General features: G+C 31.9%; 1 protein-coding gene across 6 annotated transcripts in view; it reads right to left on the bottom strand.

The window, feature by feature from the left end:
• Window positions 1-9,033: 9,033 nt before the first annotated feature.
• METTL15 (methyltransferase like 15) overlaps window positions 9,034-22,883 on the bottom strand; it is a 151,938-nt gene continuing 138,088 nt past the window's right edge. For 4 of the 6 annotated variants that reach the window (XM_025044037.1, XM_025044036.1, XM_025044038.1 and 1 more), the window contains one exon: window positions 9,034-9,878. In XM_025044037.1, coding sequence (XP_024899805.1) covers window positions 9,433-9,878 — 446 coding nt within the window. In that variant the 3' untranslated portion in view covers window positions 9,034-9,432. The remainder of the gene's footprint in view (window positions 9,879-22,883) is intronic. The other 2 variants (XM_015586360.2, XM_025044040.1) reach the window with 2 other exon arrangements.

Below are 22,883 nucleotides of genomic sequence, written 5' to 3'. Positions count from 1 at the left end.
GAATGTGAATGTTCCCATCCTTCAGACATTAAAGAGGAACCAAGAGATATTTACATTAAATAAAAAAAAAATTCGAAAAGGAATGCATTGGTTTAGATTGTATCAGTCACCCGTGGCCAGGATTAGCCTAGTTTGCATCAGAGTCCTCCCCTGGTCCACTCAACTGTGACAATAGTACTGCAAGAAATTTGGGGAGAGGAAGTAGTCATGGAATAACACAACAGATTGCACAGTGGTCATGTAGGTGGGAATCAACTCTGAGAGAAGTAGAGGGCACACTAGAATGGCCAATAAAAACTCCATCATTTTACAAGTAAGTGAGCAAAGAGATGACCTGGTTTGTTTTACTTTATTTGACAAATGAGTAAAATAGCTAGAACTCAACAAATAAAAATCCTCCCTCCCCCCCAAAAAAGATAAATATAGATTTATTTCAGCATGATTTATGTATTGTTTTATATACATATTTATGTTTAATACAACTACCTTATAAAATAGGTATTAACATCCTCGTTTTTCAGATGAGCAAACAGGTTCAGTAATTAAGTAAATTTTCTAAGGCTACATTGCTATTTCGTGTCAGAGGGATTTATACACAACTCTGTCCAATTCTAGACCTGTGCTCCTTACAAACAATAATAGTAATAACGTCTGAATTGTTTTTATAAAATAGATAGATATGTACTCATCATAAATATTCACATAACACAGAAAAACGCTTCTGTGTTATGTTTAACATAGAATGACTAAACTCCCCAAATTCTTCCACCTAGAATTAAACATCATTAACGAAGAATATCTTTCATATATCACTAAGAAAACTGAATAAATCAGCAAAATGTTTTATAAAAAGGACACATCAGAGGATGTATCTTATTTTCAAAAAAATTGTAACATTTAATTTTATTTTAATTTAACTGAAAAGAAATTAGAGTGAATAATTGCTGAACTTAGATTTTTTTATTTTATTACAAAAAGCCCCTTAATTTTACAATTATAAAATGTACAAAAGGGATGGAATCATTTTTAAAAGAAACTATACTTCAAATTTTGATGGTACTGACTGCTTGCTCTAAAAATAAATTGGCACACTTATACTTTCCTACTTCCTGACCTCTTAACCTCAAAATTTTGATGTTATTAATTTCAGTTTTTTAAGACTTATGTTTATATTCTTTGTAACAATAATCCCCATGGTTTACTCTTAGTTTTATATTTACATGGATTCCAGGCTTATCGCAATATCCTTTACCAAATTTCTTCCTTACTGATTTTTTTTTAATCTTGGTTTCTTGTAATCATCAAATAGTTCCCTCTCCACCAAGCTCACATGAGCCATATTCCCTGAGAATGTCCCTTGCCTTTGATTTCGGTTTCTAGCAGGTTTTAAGAGCTGTTCCTAGGAAGTTTGGGGGCTTCTCGAATCTGTAGCTTAAAGTCTTTTATCAGTTTTGGAAAATTCTCAGTCATCACTCTCCAAACATGGCTTCTGCTCCATTTTTTTTTTTTTCTCTTTCCTCCTTTTAGGATTCTAATTACACATGAATTAGACTTCTCATTGTAACTCCTGTGTCTCGTATTTTTTTGTGTTTTCTATCATTTCGTCTATGCTTTTTTCTGGATATTTCATTTTGAAATATCTTTTAGTTCACTATCTTTAGCTGTGCATAATCTGCTTTTTAAATCAATCCATTGAGTTAAGTATAGATACTACATTTTTCACTTCTATAATTTTTACTCTTTATAGTTTTCAGTTCTTTTTTATTTCCTTGAACATATTTAAAGCATTGTATGAATATCCGTGGGTATTTTTTTAATATGTGCATTTTTCTCCCTCTTTAAAAAATTATGCCTTGTCTCTTCATGACAGCCTATTTTCTGATTTAGTAATGGACACCGAATATAAAAAATTATAGAAATTACTTGTGTGCAAATTTTATTTTTCCCCAGAGTATTTAAAATTGCTTTCGTTAGGCAGTTAGTACCTCTAGCAACCAGGATCAGTTTAATCCAGCTTCAAGATGATTCGAAACTGCCTTTTAGTTCCTTTGAAGTTTAGTTGGCTTCAAGTTCACCTGTACTCCCCAAAAGACTGTTAAAAATACTGTTTAGTTTCTATGCAGCCACTTCTGAAATTGGCAATTGACATCTACAAATCTGGGATTTCTTTCTCCTGGATATTTTTCACTGCCTTATTAGCTTTCTGATGCCTTCAAAGAGACTTCTTATAAAAACATGTTTTCTCTATACTTTCTAATTGTTTTTAGTGGGATAGGTGGTCCTAATTATTGTAATTACTTAATTTGATATCAATTTTAACACCCAGGAAGACAACCTACACCTTGAGAATAAATCACATGAGGTATGGTCTGGCTTGATGTGATAGAGGAAGAAGGTCTAGTGAGAAAATCAGTGTTGGAGAGATAAAGCTGCAGAAGAATCCAATGAAGAACAATTTTTATGGGTGACTAGATCAACATTATCAAATGCTACAAGGACCAATTAAGTCAAGAGGAAGATTGGAATATTGGGCCTTGTAATTAGGAGGTCACCATTAATCTTTTAAGAAAATCGTTTCTATAATATAGGAAATGGATAAAAACAAGATAGGTGAAGAGTTGGAGGTAGTGTAGATTTTCTTTAAGAAATCAAGTTGTGAAGGAAAACAGAACAATGAGAGGTATTTTGGTAAGAAAAGCAGAGGCAAGGAGAGATTTTAGTCATTATTATTTGCTTTCAGCATGGGCACTTTTGAGCATGTTTGTATACTGAAGGAAAAATACCAGCAGAGAACAGATTAAAGACTAGAGGGGGCAAGGAAAATGAATGGAACTAAGTCTTGAAGAACAGAGAAAGAAAAGGAACAAGGATAAGCTTTCTGTTGAAACACAGGAGTACAAAATAGATATAAAGAAAAGTATTTATAATAAAAAAAAATAAAGAATCCAATCAAAAAATGGGCAAAGCACATAAAGACATATTTCTCCAAAGAAGATATATTGGCCAACAGACATAAAAAGATGCTAAACATCACTAATCAGTAGGGAAATGCAAATCAAAACCACAATGAGATATCACCTCATACTAGTCAAAAAGGCAATCTTCAAAAAGTTAACAAATAACATGCATTGATATGGATATGGAGAAAAGGAAACCTTTGTGTACTGTTGATGGGACTAGAAATTGGTGCAGACATTATGGAAAACAGTAAGGAGATTCCTCAAAAAATTTAAAAATATAATTACCATATGATCCAGCAATTCCACTCATGAGTATTTACCGAAGGAATATGAGAATACTAATTTGAAAAGATACATACACCTCTATGTTCATTGCAGCATTATTTACAATAGCCAAGATATGGAAGCAACTTAGGTGTTTGTCAATCAATGAATAAACAAAAACACACACACACACACACATTGGGATATTACTCAGCAATACAAAAGAATGAAGTTTTGCCATTCAAAACACCATGGATGAACCTAGAGAGTATTATGCCAAGTGAAATAAGTGAGACAAATACAAATACTGTACAGTTTCACTTATATGCAGAATCTAAAAAACAAACAAACAAACAAGCAATGACAAAAAAACAAATGAACAAACAAAAGAAAAATTTATAGAAACAGACATCAAACTGAAGTTTGTCAGAGGGGATGGGAGTCAGCAGATGGGTGAGAAAAGTGAAGGGGAATATAGTCAATAATATTTACATGGTGACAGATGATTATTAGACTTGGTGTGACCACATTGTAAGGTATATAAAAATCGAATCACTATACTGTACACCTGAAACTAATATTGTATACCAACTATACTTAAATAAAAAAAGAAAAAAGTTTGATATTTACAAAAGCTGAGATGAAGGTTTAGCGGTAGGAATTACATGAATCCTGTTCTATTTCTGCAATGTTATAAAAGATCATCAGCTAATTCTAAGTGTGAACAGTCCACTTGCCTTTCACCAGTTATTGTTCCTCTAACGCCTATAATACATACATTTCTATTGGTCCTGTAGCCTCTTCTCATTGGCTTTAGAGTGCAGAAGTAGAAAATGTTCTCATAATCCTATAGCAATCTTCCTCCTCATATCACACAAAGCACTCATTTCCTTTCCCTCCTCAAAATGTGCTTTGGAGAATCTTACTGTCAGGACCACTTAGGATGGCCACTTACTGATATGGAAGTGTAGGAGAATGAATACCTTCTCCAATCTAAATAAATGTTAAATAACCAGCAACTACTTCTCTCTCACTTGCCCTGCATTTTGTTTTCTTGTAAATGGAAACTCCAGAAGGGCAATGATTGTGTTTTATATGCCCTGTCAAGGTATAGCAAACATCGGGGCTGTTAAACTAGTAACAAATAGAAATGAAATCCCCAAATAATAAAACTGACTATAACAAAACAATTGTTGCTAGTGATGCAGAGGCTGTACTTAAAATTACCAGGAATAAAGCAGACATGTACTTAATCATGGTGTCCAGATATGCGAGTTACATTTTGGTAACTATAACTTTCAATTAAATATCTATCAATTACTTTCTTTTGACTTATAGATATCTGATGAGAAAGTATCAACACTATGCTCATTTTAAAGTGAAATAAATGAGGATTCAGGAGATTAAAGAGCATGCCCAAGTTCATATATTCAGCTAACATATGGAGACCTAGAATTCAAACTAATTTTTCTGATTCCAAAAGCCAGTGGTGTTATTTACAAACCTATACAGTCTTCTCCTCAGTTCAACAGCTATGAGAGTTGGATATTACTTTTCCTTGTAAAAGAATGAGGAATCGTGCCACTTGACTGTTCAAAAATACAAAGCTTCATCCTGTGCAAGGCAGACAAGCATTATGGGTCAAACGTAAAGACGGAGTTTAATGGATAGAAGTTATTACTCAAGAATGAGAAATGGAGCATGACCTCTTGTTTGATTTGTTTTGTATTCTAGTGTAGGGTAGTGATATATTTAATAGAGCTTGTGCTGCTAAAGGTAGAAAATTTGTTCGGTATTTATGATAAACAATTGCCTAAGGAGATGTGACATTACCGAAGAGGCAAACTTCCACTTTGCATATCAGAACATTAAATTTTATCTCTTTACTTTTGCTGTCTATCAATTTTGATAGATTGAGGAAAGAATGCGGTGACCAAAAATTCTGTGAAAAATTTTAAGGTCCACCTAAATGATAGGTATAGTGAACTATCCCCATTGCATCTAGCATAATTAATTCTATTGAACTTCTAATGGTTTTGAAAATTTACGTTGTAATCAGACTTAAAAAAATAATTTATATTAAAACTTTCTCTTAGTATTCCTGCAGATCATGCTATGTGTTACAAAACAGTAGTTGGAAATAGTAGCTATAAACAGATGAAGTTTGAGAAAATAAAATAAAAATAGTTACACTTGTTATACAATCCAGTCTCTTTAGAATGTGATGCTGATTTTTACAAACCATTCTTCATTCAACACGGAACATATGGCATTGAGGTTCTGAGAAAAATATATCTCTGATCAGAATTTCTATCATTAAATTTATATTTATCCAGCACCTTAAAAATTTCCTTTTACATTTCAATACTTATTCCTTTCTATTACAAAATGTTGCTTACACAAAAATGTGTATTAAAATATTGCAGCAATCACAAAAACTCAATAAAAAAATAGCTACATTAAAATAAATATTACAAAATTTTAACCAGAAACGATTTTTAGTTAATTCTTATCCATCAAAAGATTCTAACGTGTAGGGCATAGTTTTCAAGAGTATATGCTAATATGCCTAGTATTTCTCTTTTCAGAGTAAATTAAACACATGAAGGTCACTTCAGTTGGCATAAGGATATCAATGTGAACAGAGAAAAGGAAAGAGAAGTATAAAAAGGAGAGTAAGATAATGTTTTTGATTTCTCCTAATCAGCCTTTAATACATGTTTATTGAATGACTATAAATATATACATGCATGATTATATATGTATATAACTATATAACTATACATACATACATACATACATACATAATCCAAATGAAAGTGCTGATACAAATATTGTATTTGTTGTATATTTTGATTTGTCCATGAAGAACTGTCTCATAATTTTCGATGAGAGATTTCAAATAAAAATTATTTTTAAAAGTTTGCAGTATAGATTCATCATTATTTCTTCTTATTTAAAAACAAAAATTAGAAAAAATAATTTTATAAACTTCTGAAGATATGTAATACTCTGCCAATACTAAGAAAATACAATTTCAAATCCTAGCAAGTGAGTTTTAAGCGATATTAAGTAACTTCAAAAATCTGGTTATGCATACTATATTTGCTTATGAACTATGGGTTGTGACATAAATAGTTTAATATAAATGAATTTAAACACAAATCATATGTCATGTATTCATGAAATAGTAAAGATATATAGATATGATTAGTGTCTCAAAAAGAAAACCATAGAAACTGCAGACATTACATAGTAACATATACAATTTTTAAAACTAAATGAATATACGAAATAAAAATATCAACTCAAAATTATTTGCAGTTATTAAATTGTATCTTAATAAGCAATGAACTAAAACTTGTTAAGAACTGATGTACTATACAATGACATCAATACTATATACTAAATGATTGGTAGAAGGCAGTTGATACGGAAATTCAGAAACAAAAAACAATTGCTTGTTTTATATTCTTTATATTTTATTAGAAAAGTAATGCACATTCATTTCAATAATCAGTTTTTATTTTCTATAAGTATTGTTTGAATTTCCCAAAACCATTCTCCAGAGTTAACTGTTTAAAACTCATTCATGTTAAAAAGTGGGCAGAGTACCTGAACAGACATTTCTCCAAAGACATACAGATGGCCAACAGACCTATGAAAAGATGCTCAACATTATTAATCATCAGGGAAATGCAAATCAAAACCACAGTGAGATACCACTTCACGCCTGTCAGAATGGCTATCATCAAAAAGTCAACAAATAACAAGTGCTGGCAAGAATGTGAAAAAAAGAGAATCCTCCTACATTGTTGGTGGGATTGTAAATTGGTGCAGCCTCTATAGAAAGCAGAATGGAGATTCTGCAAAAAAACTAAAAATAGAGCTGCCACGAAACCCAGAAATAACATTTCTGTGTATTTACCTAAAGAAAACAAAAACACTAATTGGAAAAGATATATGAACCCCTATGTCACTGCAGCATTATTTACAATAGCCAGAATATTGAAGCAACCTAGGTATCTATTGATAAATGGATTAAAAAAAATGTGTCATATATAATGGAATATTACTCAGCAAGAAAAAAGAATAAAACTTGCTATTTATGACAACATGGATGGACCTAGAAGATATTATGCTAAGTGATATAAGTCAGACAGAGAAAGATAAGTACTGTATGATTTCACTTACATCTGGAATCTAAAGCACATAAAAAATGAGCAAACAAAACAGAAACAGACCCATAGATACAGAGACCAAGCTAATGGTTGCCAAAGAGGAGGGGGTGGGGGGAATAGGTGGAAAAAAATTGAGTGCCATGGGATTGACTTTGATTCTTTACCCCCAACCTTCCCCCAAAACTAAAACTCATTCACATATTTTATTATGCACCTTACAACAAAGACTAGAAGCAGGTAAGAATGATTGTGGTTAAACAGCCTAATTAAAGAAAAGAACTAATATATTTTTACACTACAATATTTTGAAAGCAATTTTGTGTTTATTGAAGGAGGATTTTTTCATGCATATTATTCACAATTTTTTTTCTGTCAGAGTTTTAGTTTTCTAGGGCCGCTGTAACAAATTACCACAAATTGGGTGGCTTAAAATAGCAGAAATTTATTCCCTCCTTTATGGAGGCTGGGTCTGAAATCAAGGTGTCAGCAGAGTTGGTTCCTACTTAAGACTCTGAGAGAGAATCTATTCCATGTTTCTATCCTAGCTTTTGATGGCTGGCAGCAATTCTCGGTGTCCCTTGGCTTGTAGTTGTATCGCTCCTATCTCTGACTTCATATTCCTGTGATGTTCTTCTCTTTGTCTCTCTCTCTTCTCTTAAGGACACCAGAAATATTGGATTAAGGGCCTGCACTTATTCTTATTCTCTTATTCAACCTTCATATCATAGTAAAAGCACCACATGGTCAGACCTGGTTTCGTTCAGTAGATGAGTTCCCTACTAGATGTTCTTATGGTACCTGTACTGCTTCTTTGTAGCATTTACCACTATGTCAATTTTATATTAATTTTTCTGATTATTTAACTACCATCACTCTCCTCAACTTGACTATAAACTCTATAACACAGGTAATGTGGGATATGTGTATTTTACTCACCTTTTTTCTCTATCAAGCTCAGTAATTGCTGAATAAATTAGAAGTGCATATTTACATATAAAAAGTTGATATGTGAATTATGAATCAATCTCATCAATTTATTAAAAATTCTCTACCAAGTGAACTCCTGAATAAACATTTTATAATTAGAATTCCTATCTAAACATTAAGGGTGCACTGATTTTAACATTTGGAATACAATTTTATTTTAAATAGACTTGGCTGAATTATTTTGAATAGCTCAATTAAAAACTGTAGGATTCAAATGATGAGAGATTTTATTATTTCTCAAAGACATTCTTGGCTATTAAAATAAACACAACTGACTTTAAAATAAGTTTTGTGAAATTTATTAATTGCTGCAACAGTAATTCTTCATTTTTACTTTGGAATATATAAAAACATGGCATATATAATAAGAAAAAATACCTTTAAAACAGTGGACATTATAATTTCAACAATAAAATTTATCAGTATGATGCATTTTAAAAATAATACTTGATAACTTAAAAATGCTTAATATCTATATTTGAGAAAATTATAGTAATAATTATTTATTCCAATAATGATTCATTCCATAATCATTATTAATTATTTGAGTCACAGAAATTCTGCTGCAAATCTGAATATCTAAATTCAGAATTTAGGGCATACAGATATAATTATAATCTCTTTCTTTTGACAGCTTAAGCTTACATAGTTAAATGCACACATTATTCTTTTTTTTTTTAATTTCCTGGTTAGAGATAGGACATTTCAAAAGTCAAACATAATGCTAAGATAAACACATTAATCCAATTTTGAGATGCTGCTGCTCTTTGAGTTGAACTTTCTGTGTCATGCTAATATTTCCTGCATTTTCTGTTGGAGGAAAAAAAATTCTAAATAACTTCAATTTCCACATATATGTAGTACATATCTATATATAGATATAGATATCATATAGATATATAGATATGTATCTATATCTATATATAATATATATCATATATCATATATTTTTTTGTATTAAGTTGTTTAGGAATAGTGCATGCAAAAAATAAATAGAAACTGTGATGAAAAACTTGAAGAATCAGATGATAATGACTTTCTCATAATTTGATAGCTGCTCTAAGCTTGGCTGAGCGCCCTCTGGGGTTATCCTGTACATCCTGATCTTCTGGAGTAAGTACCTTCTTGTGTATCAATTTCCACATTAAAGGGGCCCTTCCTACAGAGACTCCTTCCTTGTTTTCATGACCTGAATCCAATTGTGGTGTTTGTATCACCTTCTGTCTAGCACTTAAGTTAAACTTTTCCGTCATGCTTATCCCAAGCAAGAATCGTTTGACAATGCGATCCTCTAGTGAATGGAAGGAGAGGGCGACAAGGCGACCACCAGGTCTCAGAAACTTCTGAGCTGTCTTCAGTCCAGTGTAAAGTTCATTGAGTTCATTGTTCACAAATATGCGAAAAGCTTGGAAAGTCTTGGTAGCAATATGGGTAGATCGGTGTAGCAAGTCTTTTCGTGCATATGTAGCAGAAGGAGGAAATGCACCTATAAACAGATTTTGTGAAAACAGGAAAAGAAGACAGATAACGTTAATATTTACCATTGTAAATATACTGGTTGTGTTGTATGTGTATATACTTAAGGCATTAAATTTCCTTAGAAAACTGGCATTTCATCCATTCTTCTCCATTTTATTTCCAAGCATTCTAACAAGGCTTAAAATTATTGTATCAGAAACATCTTTCATAACTCATAAAAGAAAGTGAAGTCAAACAGGAGAAGAAAAAAAGAAGTCTCTGCTACCCCCAAATAAAATAAACAAAAGAAAATTACACCTCAGCACATTATGATCAAACTACTATAAGTGAAAGATAATGAGACGAATCTTGAATACAACAAAGAAAAACTATACATTACATAAAAGAGAACAAAAATATGATCAAGTTAATTTCTCGTTAGAACAATGGAGCTACAAGATACTGAAACAATATTTAAATTGTTGAGGGAAAAAAAAACTGGTCTTCCAAGAAAAGATTATTCTAAAACTAGTCTTTAAAATTAAAGATTGAAAGACATCTTCAAATAAATTAAAAATAAAAGAATTGCTAACAGGTCTGCATTCAAAAACTGCTAAAAAAAACCTTTTAGGACAAAGTAAAATGACACCAGGTGATAACTTGGATATATAAAAAGTAATGAAGAGAATTTATGTAGATAGTAGTCTTTAAGTAAAATTATAACACGATAATTTTTAGCTCACAATATAGAAATATAAAATATAGATATAGGTAAGTAACATATATGATAACAATAGTACAAAGGATAAGAGTGGGTAAATGAAACTATCCTGTTCCAAGGTTCTTATATTATACTTGGAGTTAAAGTTGCATTATGGTCCCTAAAGAAGTCAATAAAAATAATGCAAAGAAAGAAAACTAATATGCTAATAGAGAATAAAAAGAATCCCCAAAAGTAATGTTTAACACACAATAAAAGAAAACAAAAATGAGACAAAGAGAAGACAAACAGCAAAATGGCAGACAATAAATCCAAATATAAAGATATTTACATTAAATATAAATATACTAAGACTCCAATAAAATGCAGATTGTCTGACTGAAAGATAGCAAGACCTAACTATGCATTGTCTACAGAAATGCATTTGAAATATAAAAACATGCACAAAAATAAAAGCAAGCAAAAGGCTATGAAAAGATATACCATGCAGACAGTAAACTTAAAAAATCTAGAGAGACTACATTAATATTAAACAAAACGAACTTTTAAAAGAGAATCACTAAACCCAAAGAGGAATATTTCTTATTGAGAAAATAGTCAAGACAGCAGGAAGATACATTACAAATGTATGTGTACCAAATAATATAGCTCCAAAATTTAGATGTTATCAGAAAAAGACCCACATTTATATAGGCAACTGAGTTTTGAGCAAGTTGTCAAGTTAATTCAATGGAGAGAGAACAGATTTTCAATAAAAGTTAATATCATAAGATGAACTTCAACCCATATTGCACACTGTACACAAAAATTGATTCAAAATCAATCAAACCTAGGAGTAAACACTGAAACCAAAAAATATATATATCTGACAAAACTCTCTTATCAAGAATATAAAGAAAATCTTACAACTTAATAATAATAAACTTCCTACTTGAAAAAAGGGAAAACATTTTAACAGATATATTGCAGAAGGTAAAACAGCCAATAAACATATGCAAAGATTTTCAACATCATTATTAGTCATAGAAATGGAAATTAAAACCATAATGAAATTCCACTACATACCCACTATAACTGCTAATTCCTAGAGAGATACAAACTACTAAAACTGACTCAAGAATAAAGAGATAATCTGAATGGACCTACTACAAATGAAAGAGTTGAAGCAGTATTCAAAGTCAACTCACAAAGAGAAGTCCAGATGGCTCTACTGATGAATTTTGTCAAAATCGAAAAAATAAAAAGTACTTCATAACCTCTTCCAAAAATTGAAGAGGAGGAGACAGTTCCCAAATTATTTCTACGAGGCCAAAATTACCCTAAAACTAAAACCAAAGACATCACAAGAAAATAATAGATCAATATTTCTTATGAATATAGACATAACAATCCTCAATAAAATATTAGCAAGCCAAATTCAGCAGCATAGTAAAAGGATTATACACCATGACCTAATGGGATTTATTCCTAGAATACAAGGATGGTTCAACACCTGAAACTTGATCTATGTAATACACCACATTAACAGAATAAAGGAAAAACATGCACATAACCATCAAAATGATTCAGTAAACACATTTGAAAAAATTTTAACATACTTTTATGACCAAAAAACCCCAACAAACTAGTGATAGAAGGAAAGCACTTCACCATTATAAAGGCCGTATATGAGAACCCACAGCTAATACATATCAATGATAAACAACTAAAGCTTTTTCTCAAAGATCATGAATAACACAAGAAATGATATCTACTTTCACTATTTCTATTCAATATAGTACTGGAAGTTTTAGTCAGAGCAATTAGATAAGAAAAAGAAATGAAAGGCATCCAGATTAGAAAGGAAGAAATAAAAACTATCTCTGTTTGCAAAGGATATAAGCTTATAAATAAAAAACACTAAAGGCTACACACACACACACATACACACATACACACACACACACACACACACACTGTTAGAACTAACAAATGAACTCTGTAAAGCAGTAGGAGACAAAATTAACAAGCAAAAATCACTTGTGTTTCTATATACTATAATCCAAAAATGAAATTAAGAAAACAATTCAATTCACAATAGCATCAAAAAGAATTAAATATTTAGGAATAAAGTTAACAAAATAAGTATAAAACTTAAGCTATGAAATCTATATAAATTTTCTGAAATTGTTTAAGATGGAAATATTCTCCAAACTCATCTAAGGTTCAATACAATCTCTATCAGATCTCAGCTGACTTTTTGGTACAAATTGACAAGCTGATTATAAAATTCATACGGAATTGTAAGACACCCAGAACAGCCAAAATGATCCTAAAAAGAAAAAAAGAACAAAGTAGGAGGACTCACGCTTATGGATTCTAAAACTTACTACAAAGCAATGGCAATAGAGACAGTGTGGTACTGGTGCAGCAATAGACATAGAAATCAACGAAATATAATTGAAAGCCCAGAATAAACTCATATAGTTATGATCAACTGATTTGTGACAAGAATGCCAAGACCATTCAATGGGGGAAAGAAAGGTCTTTTGAACAAATGGTGCTGGGACAACCAGTTAGCTACATAAAAAAGAATGAGTTGAATTTTTAAATCATACACAAAAATTAACTCGAAATGGATTGAAGACCTAAATGTGAGAGCAAAAACTAATAAAAATACTAGATGAAAACACAGAGATAAATCTTCATGACTTTGAATTTGCAGAAAACTCAGAAGAAAAACCCCAAATCAAAGCAACAAAAGAAAAAAAATAGATAAACCGGAATTCATTAAAATTAAAACTTCTGTCCTTCAAAGGACACCATCAAGAAAGCAAAGACAACCCAAAGAATGGGGAAAACATGCCAATCATATATCTGATAATGAATTTACATCTAGAATATGTAAAAGAAGCAAATTACAAAATAAACATGTATGATACTATGTATATAAGATTTTAAAACATGAAGATCAAAAGAGACATGCCTCATTTAGCTTTCAAGGTAAACAAAAATGTTGATTTTTAAACAAATTAATAACTATGATTTTCCTTAGTTTTTCCCCATTGGCACACAAATATGGTATTAATGTTCAATGAATTTACACAGGAATTTTTATTTGATTTAGTAGCTTGTTCTCAGAGAATATTATCCTATAGAGAAGTGATCTTTCCAGTCCAGATTTCCTATGAATGAAGATCTGAAAGTATGACTGCAACCCTGGCACCTAAGTCTCCTTAGCATGATTCTTACAGCAAAATAAATTATACAAGACTGGTATTTTAGTTCACATGTCCAGTAGTAAAGTACATTAAAACACACCAGATTAATATTCTTAGGGAACTAGAAAATGGAAGGAGAGAAATAATTTACTAGGGAGCTAAGAATCTGGCTGTCTAAAGTTAACCAAATCAGTGTTATGAGTTCATTCTTTCCTCTACAAAAACTACTTTGCTGAAAAGCTAGAAAATGTTAGCCACTAGGGAATTTATCTTCCAACAACCAGGTCTCTCTGAAACAAAACACAAAGTCAAAGCTGAAGAGGGAGGTCAACTTCTTTCCATGGCTATTCAATTTCTCCATTTTCCAGAGAGAGTTTTGGTCACTGGAAAATGTGTTTCGAAACATTCTAAGGATCTGAACAAACATGCAACTCTTCATATTGTAGAGCTTAATTTAGAGGACATTTTCGGAAGGTTGCATTACCGAAAACTTTGTGTGATTCAAACCTTGCATAATTCAACACTAATTTTCTCAAAGGAGAAATATAACATAAAATACATTTTAAGATGCATGGATTTCATGTAAAATAGGAGGTAAACATTCACGAAGCACATGGATCAACAAATACTGTAGAATACTTTCGCTTTAATACTTAAAATTTTTTAAACATTATCTCTAATGTTTTATAGAAATTAAAAGCATAGCTCAACACGATAGAAGCTTATTCTATCACAGTAGTTCTAATATAAATAAGAGCATTGGTTCGTTTGACATGACAAAGGTATTTCTGTTTACCAGCTAAAATGGCCCCTTCCTGTGGCAGAATTATTGTTTATAATTCATCTAGTCAGCTAGCTGTGAAACTAAGATTCTTGATGAATTCTTTTAATTAGAGAATGTTTTAATTTCAAAGTTTTCACATAAAGTGAGACTTTATTAATATTTTATATTATGTAACTTCAAGTTTTATAATTCATATGCACATTTAGTACATCCACACTATATATGAATTTGGAGCTGACAGATTAATACCACTGTGAACTGACAAGCTTTTCTTTATAAAATCTAATTAGGCCCTGCCAATGTCATATCATGAAGAAAGAAAATAAGAGCTTCCCTTTATATTTAGAAATGGATGGTCTTGAAGATAACAGGATTAACTCCAATCCATGAATCTTTTCTTCTGGGTCTTTCTTACTTTTGTTTAGGGAATTTTAATCTGAACTATGTCCAGTGGGTCTGCTGAATTACTAGGTGTGGTCCTGTCAACTTCCTCAAGTCCCATCTTTAGGCACCAAGGAGATGACAAGGGATTGCAATGGGCAATGTGTTTTGTAAGCTTACCATGCTGTTCTGGGGATCTAAGGCACATATCCTCCCTTATTTTACATAGGTTCAATTTCCAGGGTTCCCCTTCCTTTACAGTGGCACTTTGTGGCTATAATTTATAGGAAGAAAGGTTGACAATGAAGATTGTGTAAAATAAAATAAAAAAGAAACAAAAGAATATAAAACAGCATATGGTAATAGAAATTAAAGTAGTAAAATAAAACATCAACTGGCAATGATACAAATACTCAAAATGACAAAAAAAAAAAAAAAAGACAATCTTACTATTAAAGATTAAGCAAGGAAGGTTCTTTGTTTAAATTGGAAAGTTTAAGGGAAATCAGTAAATGTCCTGTGCCTCTGAGGTAGTAATGATGGGTTTCTTTCTGAAAGTCACTGGTCAGAGAACAAGAGACAGAATTCTCTTAGGTATACAAAGATGAGGTAGGGACATCTACCGACAAGTAATCAAGAAAAAAAAAAGGTTCAAAAACTATACCAGATCCAATGCTTACCCATGTGCTGGACTCTGAATCAGGCCCTAGGAAGAAAAATATTAATGAGGCCTGGTCCCTACCCTCAAGGAGCTCACTGTTTTGCAATCCTTCTTCACCTCTTTCCCATCTCCCATATCCTGTTATCAAAAATAGAAACTGGTCTCTGCTTTCCCATTTCCTGAGTTTAATCACAATATCTTGTATGGCTAATTCATTTGATTAAGGCATAGAGTAAGACAGAAAATATGGACTCGATCACAATTTGGGCCATTTAGTTTGGTACTGAGAGAAAATCTTTTTGGTTTTATAGTCCATCAATGGACTTATTTAACACTAGGCCAATGTATATTAGTTCTAAGTGGGTAGAAGTGTGCTTACCCCTAAGTGTAGCACTGATCATGCTTTACTGTAATTACTAGTTTACTTGTCTGTCTCACTTGACTCTGCTCTCCTTGTGAACAGGAACTGTTCATGTTCACTCTTAAATCCCTTGCACTTAACAGAGAAGCTTGTGATTCTGAATCCTGATTGCACAATAGAGTCACCTGTGGACCTTTTTAAAAAATAAAGATGCCTGGCCCTAGTCCAGACCTACTGAATGAGTTTCAGAGGTTTATTGCACAGGAATCACTACTTTTAAAAAGCTTCACAGAGGATTTTGACTTGCAGCCAAGATTAAAAACTACTATAGTAAACACTCAGTAAATGATTGCTGAAAAGATAATGAATAGATAATGAATTTAAAAAACCCTAAATGGATAAATGAATAAAAATCCAGAAGCATTACCACAAAGAGTTTCATTTATATCATTGGATGGGTATATAAAGAGTATAATATTTAATCGCATCAGAGAGAACATATTTTTAGTCACAGAAAACATTATGAACAGAATGTAAAGTTAGTGTCATAAAAAGGGCCCCATCCTATATCCTATATCCTACTTTTTGGCCATATGTAATTATGGGTATAAAATTATAATTTTAATGGGGCAATTGAACTCTCAAATTTGCTAGTAATTTCATTGTCTCAATATAACTGTGTGCATGATTAAATGATATCCGGATACCGATTGGGAATGTCCTTAATGAATCAATCATTTGTACATGCAATGGAGCACCTGCAAATAATTTTAACCTTAAGAAATGCAAGCTTGCAAGCCCTTATTATCTGAAATGAGCAATATACAACTTTATTTTCGCATATTTCTTTTAAAGGATAAAATAAGACATAAAATATAATGGTAAAATTTGAAAATTTATGTTTAAATAAATTTGTGAAGATCTTCAGTGATTTAAGTTCAATTTTCCCCCAAAATTAATGCATAATATTGTTAAGATTTAATGTAAGCTTTATTTTAGTTAATGCCTATGAAATTCTAAACTACAAGTTTTCTCAATTCTTCAGAATAACAGAACTGCTTTCCTCTTAATACTTCAATAGCAAAATTATAGCAGTAAAATTGACTACAAAAGGAAATTAAAAGCTCATATACATTTAATAACAAGATGTTTTCAAATTACGTACTTTCCAAAAATGAACATTTAAAATTAAATGTACATTAAGTTCATTATGAGATAAGTTCTAATTTCAGTATAACTTTGAGACATTATTTAGCCCTTAACTTCTCTCACAGTAATGTTGGAAAAACTGACAGAATGACATAGCTGTTCAATCTCATTAGAAGCACTCCATTCTCACGTTCCAGAGCAGGTTCACTGTTGTTATTTTTTAGGTTTCTGACAGTTTCATATCCTTACTCTTTTCCTTCTCTCACATCAGCAAATTCGGACAGCTCCATATGTGAAATGTGTCCAGAACCCATCACTTCTCACCAACTCCATTACTATCTTCCTAGTCCAAGTCATCATCATCTTTTCTACCACCGAAGTGATCCTTTTCATACAAAAATTAGATCATGCCATTCCATTGTTCAACAAGTCTAGTATCTTCCTATCACATAAAATAGAAACTGAAGTTTTTTTACCTTGGCCAAATGTCCCTATGTCATATGCAACCTCTGCTTACTACCGCCCCCATTTCTCTGACCACATCTCCTGACTTTGAGCTCTGTATTTTTAACTGAACCATGGGCATGGTCCTATCTGAGTCCTTTGATCTGTACCTACAATATCTGCCTTCACATACCTGGATGGCTTACTCTCTGCTTCCCAAATATTTGGGAAAGTCTCTTCCCAAATATCATGGAATTAGAAAGAAAGTCTCTGACTACATGTATGAAAATAACACCCTGTCACTAGAGTCCCCTTACGTTGCTTTATTCTTTTTCATAATACCTCATAGGGGACAAATATTTACTTGTTTATCATGTCCTCCTTTATTAGAATACATACTTAGTGAAAATAGAGACTTTGTTCACTACTATAAATTCTTTGCACCAAGAAGAGTTGGCACATTAAAAAAAATATTGCATTTGTACTTTAGAGTTATATCATTGTTAAAAGAAAAAAGCAAAAAGGTATATTATCAGCTGTATATGAAGTAAAACATTAATGTCACCACTCCTTAAATTCTACCCCAAGATACAAACAAAAGGTACATTTTCTAACATTTTTTCTTGATAGACATACATGAAATTTGTATATAAACAAATATATAGCAGATATATTTTGTGAGAAGGGAATGATCTGCACAATGATCCGAAACTTGCTTTGTTTACTGACTTTAATTTATAAAATAATTTCAGTTGCGTAGATGTATTATAATTCATTTTGTTTGTTCATTTAACAAATGTTTGTAATGTCAAACACAGTACCAGCTAACTGGGAATACAACAGTAATTAAGATAGAGGCAGTTTCTACTCTGGTATGGAGCTCATATTACCAACACAGCAGGGATATTTAGAATGTTTTCTATTTTTGCTATCACAAAAAGATGCTGCAGTACACATGTAAAATGGACATTTTAAATTTCTACAAGGCAAAAATCTCCACAAAGTAAACAGACAGTTACAAACTGAGAAAAATATTTGTTATTGTATGTGAAGTTGTGATAGTAGGATTAGAGTTGTTAGGTCAAAAGTTACTTATGCCCATTTAAGTTTGGATCAATACTCCCAAATTTACTCTCTAAATAGATTGTATCAATTTACTTCTATCAATAGTATATGAGAGAGTCCATCTACCCACATCCTCACTAGTCCTAGAAACTATCACTCTTTTTAACCTAATCTAATATTAGGCAAATGATAGTTAACAGTTGTTTTAATATGTGTTTCTTTGGCAATTAGCAGAATTTGGAATCTTTTCAAACCTAATGGCCATTTGATTTCAGCTATGAATTGCTTGAACAAACCCTTTGTCCATCTTCTTAATGTGATGTTGCTTTTTTCTTTATTGATTTGGAAGAGCTATTTATAAAATAAAGATATTAACCCTTTGTCTCTCATACATAGCTGCAAATATTTTTTTCTAGATTGTAACATTTTCACTTTGTAGGTTTTCTGCCATACAGAAATTAAAAATTTCTATATAGCTTTTTTTCCATGTCTTTTAGGTTTTATCGAGTTTAAGAAGGCTTTCCCCACTCTAAGATTATAGACAATCAATTCTGTTTTCCTGGTGTATTTCTGGTTTTATTTCTTATATTTAAATATATAATCCTCAGGAAATTTATTTTTTAGTGTGGTATCAGGTAGGAATATAACTTCATTTTTTAAAAAACTATATAGCCAGTTGTCCTATTGATTAAACAGTACATTCTTTACTCATCTGGAGTACCACTTTGGTTATATACTACACTTCAATATGCAAACAGATCTGCTTCTGGATTCTCAATTGTGTTCTATTGATATATTTCTCTATTTTCCTGCCAAAACCAGATGATTACTTTTTATTTTTCCAGTACATTTTTCTATCAGGTGGGGTCAGTCCCTCTCCCAACATTACCTTTCTTTTCAAATTTTCTTGGGTATTCTTACACATTTATTATTCCAAATTAAAATTAGAAACAATGAAGTATATCATAATAAATATTTTGATTGGAATGGCAGTAAATTTCTAAACTGATTTGAATAAAGCTTACTCTATCATAATACCAAAACCATCCAGGGAACATAGTATTCCCATTAATATTTTACATGTCCTTTATTAAAGTTTAATAGCTGTCTTTACCTAAGTCATGGTCAGGCTATTTGTAAGTACTATGTTTATACATATACATTTTAATCATCCTTATGGAAAAGCATAAGAAATGACAATACTTATATGAAGACAACATGGTGTAATAGAATGGCACTGAACTTTATAAAGGAGAAACTAGGTTCAATGATTAGGTCTTTTCCTTTTTATAACTGTTCAATGTGGGGCAAAAACACTTCTGAGTTTGTTTCCCTACTGGAAGATGAGATGATAACTCTTCCCATAGCATTACTGTGAAGATTAAATAAAGAAAATGTTTAGGAACACCTACTGTATACTTGGCATAAAGTAGTCACTTTATGAATGTCACTCACATTTATTTACTTACTATTCTCAGTTGTAAAATGGAGTAGGTGATGAGGGAGTGTGATATATTAATATGAGGAGGTGTGATATATTAATTTGAAGTTTCTGCCAAACTAATTATACTTTCATCCTGGATTAATAGAGTAGATAGGACAGAGGGCCGTTAAACACCCCTGAAGCATCTTCCGAGTAATGCTTTTTGGATTTAGGCATCAGACTAAAGACTAAAGCATCCAAAATAAAGTATAAAATTTTCTCTATGCACAAATTAATGATATACTTCTAAGTTCACAAAGTCGTATGTTGGCCTTAAAAGTATAAAGACTTAGTATGGCATAGGATTGAGAAATCATTTAAATTTTTGTTTTTAGTTTTACCTTGACTATTTAATAACTGATGCTAAGAATTGTAAAAACCCTAATTGCATTAACCTAAACCTTCAAGGTTATATTTACCTAGCCAGGAGATTATTTTCCATAGTTAAACTTCTAGATTCCTCTTGCCACCTAAGTAAACAACCTGTATTCTGGCATTTTAAACACAAAATTTCTCTATTCTTTTCTTATTTCTTTGCTTTAGTTTTCACAGAGCAACTTTCTGCACAGGTTATCTACTTTCTCAAGCATAGTTCCACAAGGATAAAATGTATTTGTGAGTCCTTTTAAACCATGTCCTTTGTTTTCACGGCTCCGAAAAAAACCAATATATTTAGTCCATTTATTAAATGAACAGTATCTGAGGCTACCACTAAAAATTGTTTAGATAAAACTGGCATCAATGATATTTGGTAATTCAGTAATTACATGCTGAATAATAATACATACTTCATTTATGCAATATATGTTATCTACCATTCACTAAACACGGGGCATTAAAATGTTTATGAAGACATAGTTCTCGATCTTAAGAAATTCAAACCCAATGATAAGATATGTGAATACTGGAAAAGAGGCTATAAAGAAAGACTGTACAACTATTAAAGAGGATAAGAAAAAAAGAAAATAACCTTGACCCCCCCACTCCCATATAGACAACCTTGTGTACTACTGCACCTTCCATTCCTAACCAAATACCAATGTGTCTGTTTTGTCAAGTGAGTTTGATAAATGCAGCAGGCAACACTCATTTTGGGGAGATATATAATGCCCATCAGCATGGTAAAGTTCTGAGGATAACTATTTAATTTTGTTTACTTAGCATTTCTAAGCTTTTTGAAACAGAAACTTTTAATTTTTAATAACTATCTATTCCATAAAATTTGTTTTCTGGGTAACACACTTGGGAACATAGTAAAAGTAGGTTTTGTGTTAATCACTTTCCACAGATCTTAATTATGTTATTAAATCCCTAGAGTAATTCTGAAAGGTAAGACGTAAATATCTTTATTTCCATCTAAAGGTGAAAAACTGAGGAGTTAAATATCTCTTCCCAAGTTCACAGGAGTCAAATGGAAACTCAGCTCTTTTTAACATGATGTCCACCACTACAGCCCCCTTTTTTGTACAACAGAGTGAACCTAACGTCTCCAGAAAAAGGCATAACATTTCTGGTTAATTCAAGAAGCACACTCTCAGAAGGCCAGGGCAGCATTAGTTCATTGAAAACATACTCTCAGAAGGCCAGGGCATACTCTCAGAAGGCATACTTCTGAAAGCATACTCTCAGAAGGCCAGGGCAACATTAGTTCATTGAAAACAAATAAGTAAACAAATTTATTTTACTAAATAGTTTCTAATTTTTCAGTTTCCTGAGAATGTTCTTGAGTTTTCTTGTTGTTAAGTGTGCCCAAAACAAGGTAACAATTTTAAGATGGTATGTTCACCAAACCATATCATCTCTTTTTCCCTGATTAGAATTTAAGGAAGTTCAGATGAAATCACATGGTTTAGAGTGATTTCCAGAAGCTCTGATTCCATGTCTGGTGTTTTATGTAACAAGCTCATTTTCTGGGAGAAAAGAAGGAGTGTGGAATCTTTACTCGAAGCCTGAATAGGCTTTTACTGAGAGATGTTGTAATGGAACCCAAATCACTTTGCATCAAGTTGCAAGAGTTTAGCTTTCTCGCCACATTCCCCTTGGGGAGATGTGTATTGTCAGGCCTGGAGACTGCGCATCTGGTGAAGGCAGTAACTGCCCTGGTCTCTTATCCTGGGAACAATAATGAATACCTTTGGCTTTTGTCCTTTTTGTTCTACTTAAAGTAAGGTATTGTTAGCTCAGGTTATTAGGCCTTGTGTTGGTTGCCCTTTTTCATCAGTTTTCTGGATAGTGGGTTTAAAAAAGAAACAGTTGCAACTGGTGCCATTACCAAAAACAATTACTGATTACCATGTTTTTGATTAAGAATATAAACTCATCCAATGCAGTATATACTGACTCACTTGCAGGAAGGGGGCCCTTTACAGTCGTTTTTATATTGTAAAAATCAGCACTTAATATTCTGCAGCAAAGTAAAATGAGGGGAAAAGCTTGTGTACAATTAGACATAAAGGGCTTAGATGGCTAAAATCTTGGGAAATAAAACCTAGCCTTTTATTTTTTTCTTTAAAGCTTCTTGAGAAATGGTGAGAGAAGAATGATTTTCCATACATTTGTTATTATGTATTTCTTGTAAACACATGGTTTTAGCAATGACAGAGCAGTGCTCCTTACTCTCATTCTTAATCTAGAATGTCTCTTCTTACAATTTACATCTACTCATCCTTAATAGTCACTAAGGAGCCATCTTCTCCAGGAAGATTTTGCAATGACTTTTGCACAAATTTCATCAAACTATTTATCACTCTACACTACATGTCTATTAATCTCTAAAAAGTCTGA

This window comes from Pteropus alecto, unplaced genomic scaffold (genome assembly GCF_000325575.1).
Source record: "Pteropus alecto unplaced genomic scaffold, ASM32557v1 scaffold71, whole genome shotgun sequence".
In the NCBI taxonomy this organism is placed as follows: Eukaryota; Metazoa; Chordata; class Mammalia; order Chiroptera; family Pteropodidae; genus Pteropus; species Pteropus alecto.
Note: the sequence above shows the minus strand (reverse complement) of the source record. Positions and strands in the feature narration are given on the sequence as shown.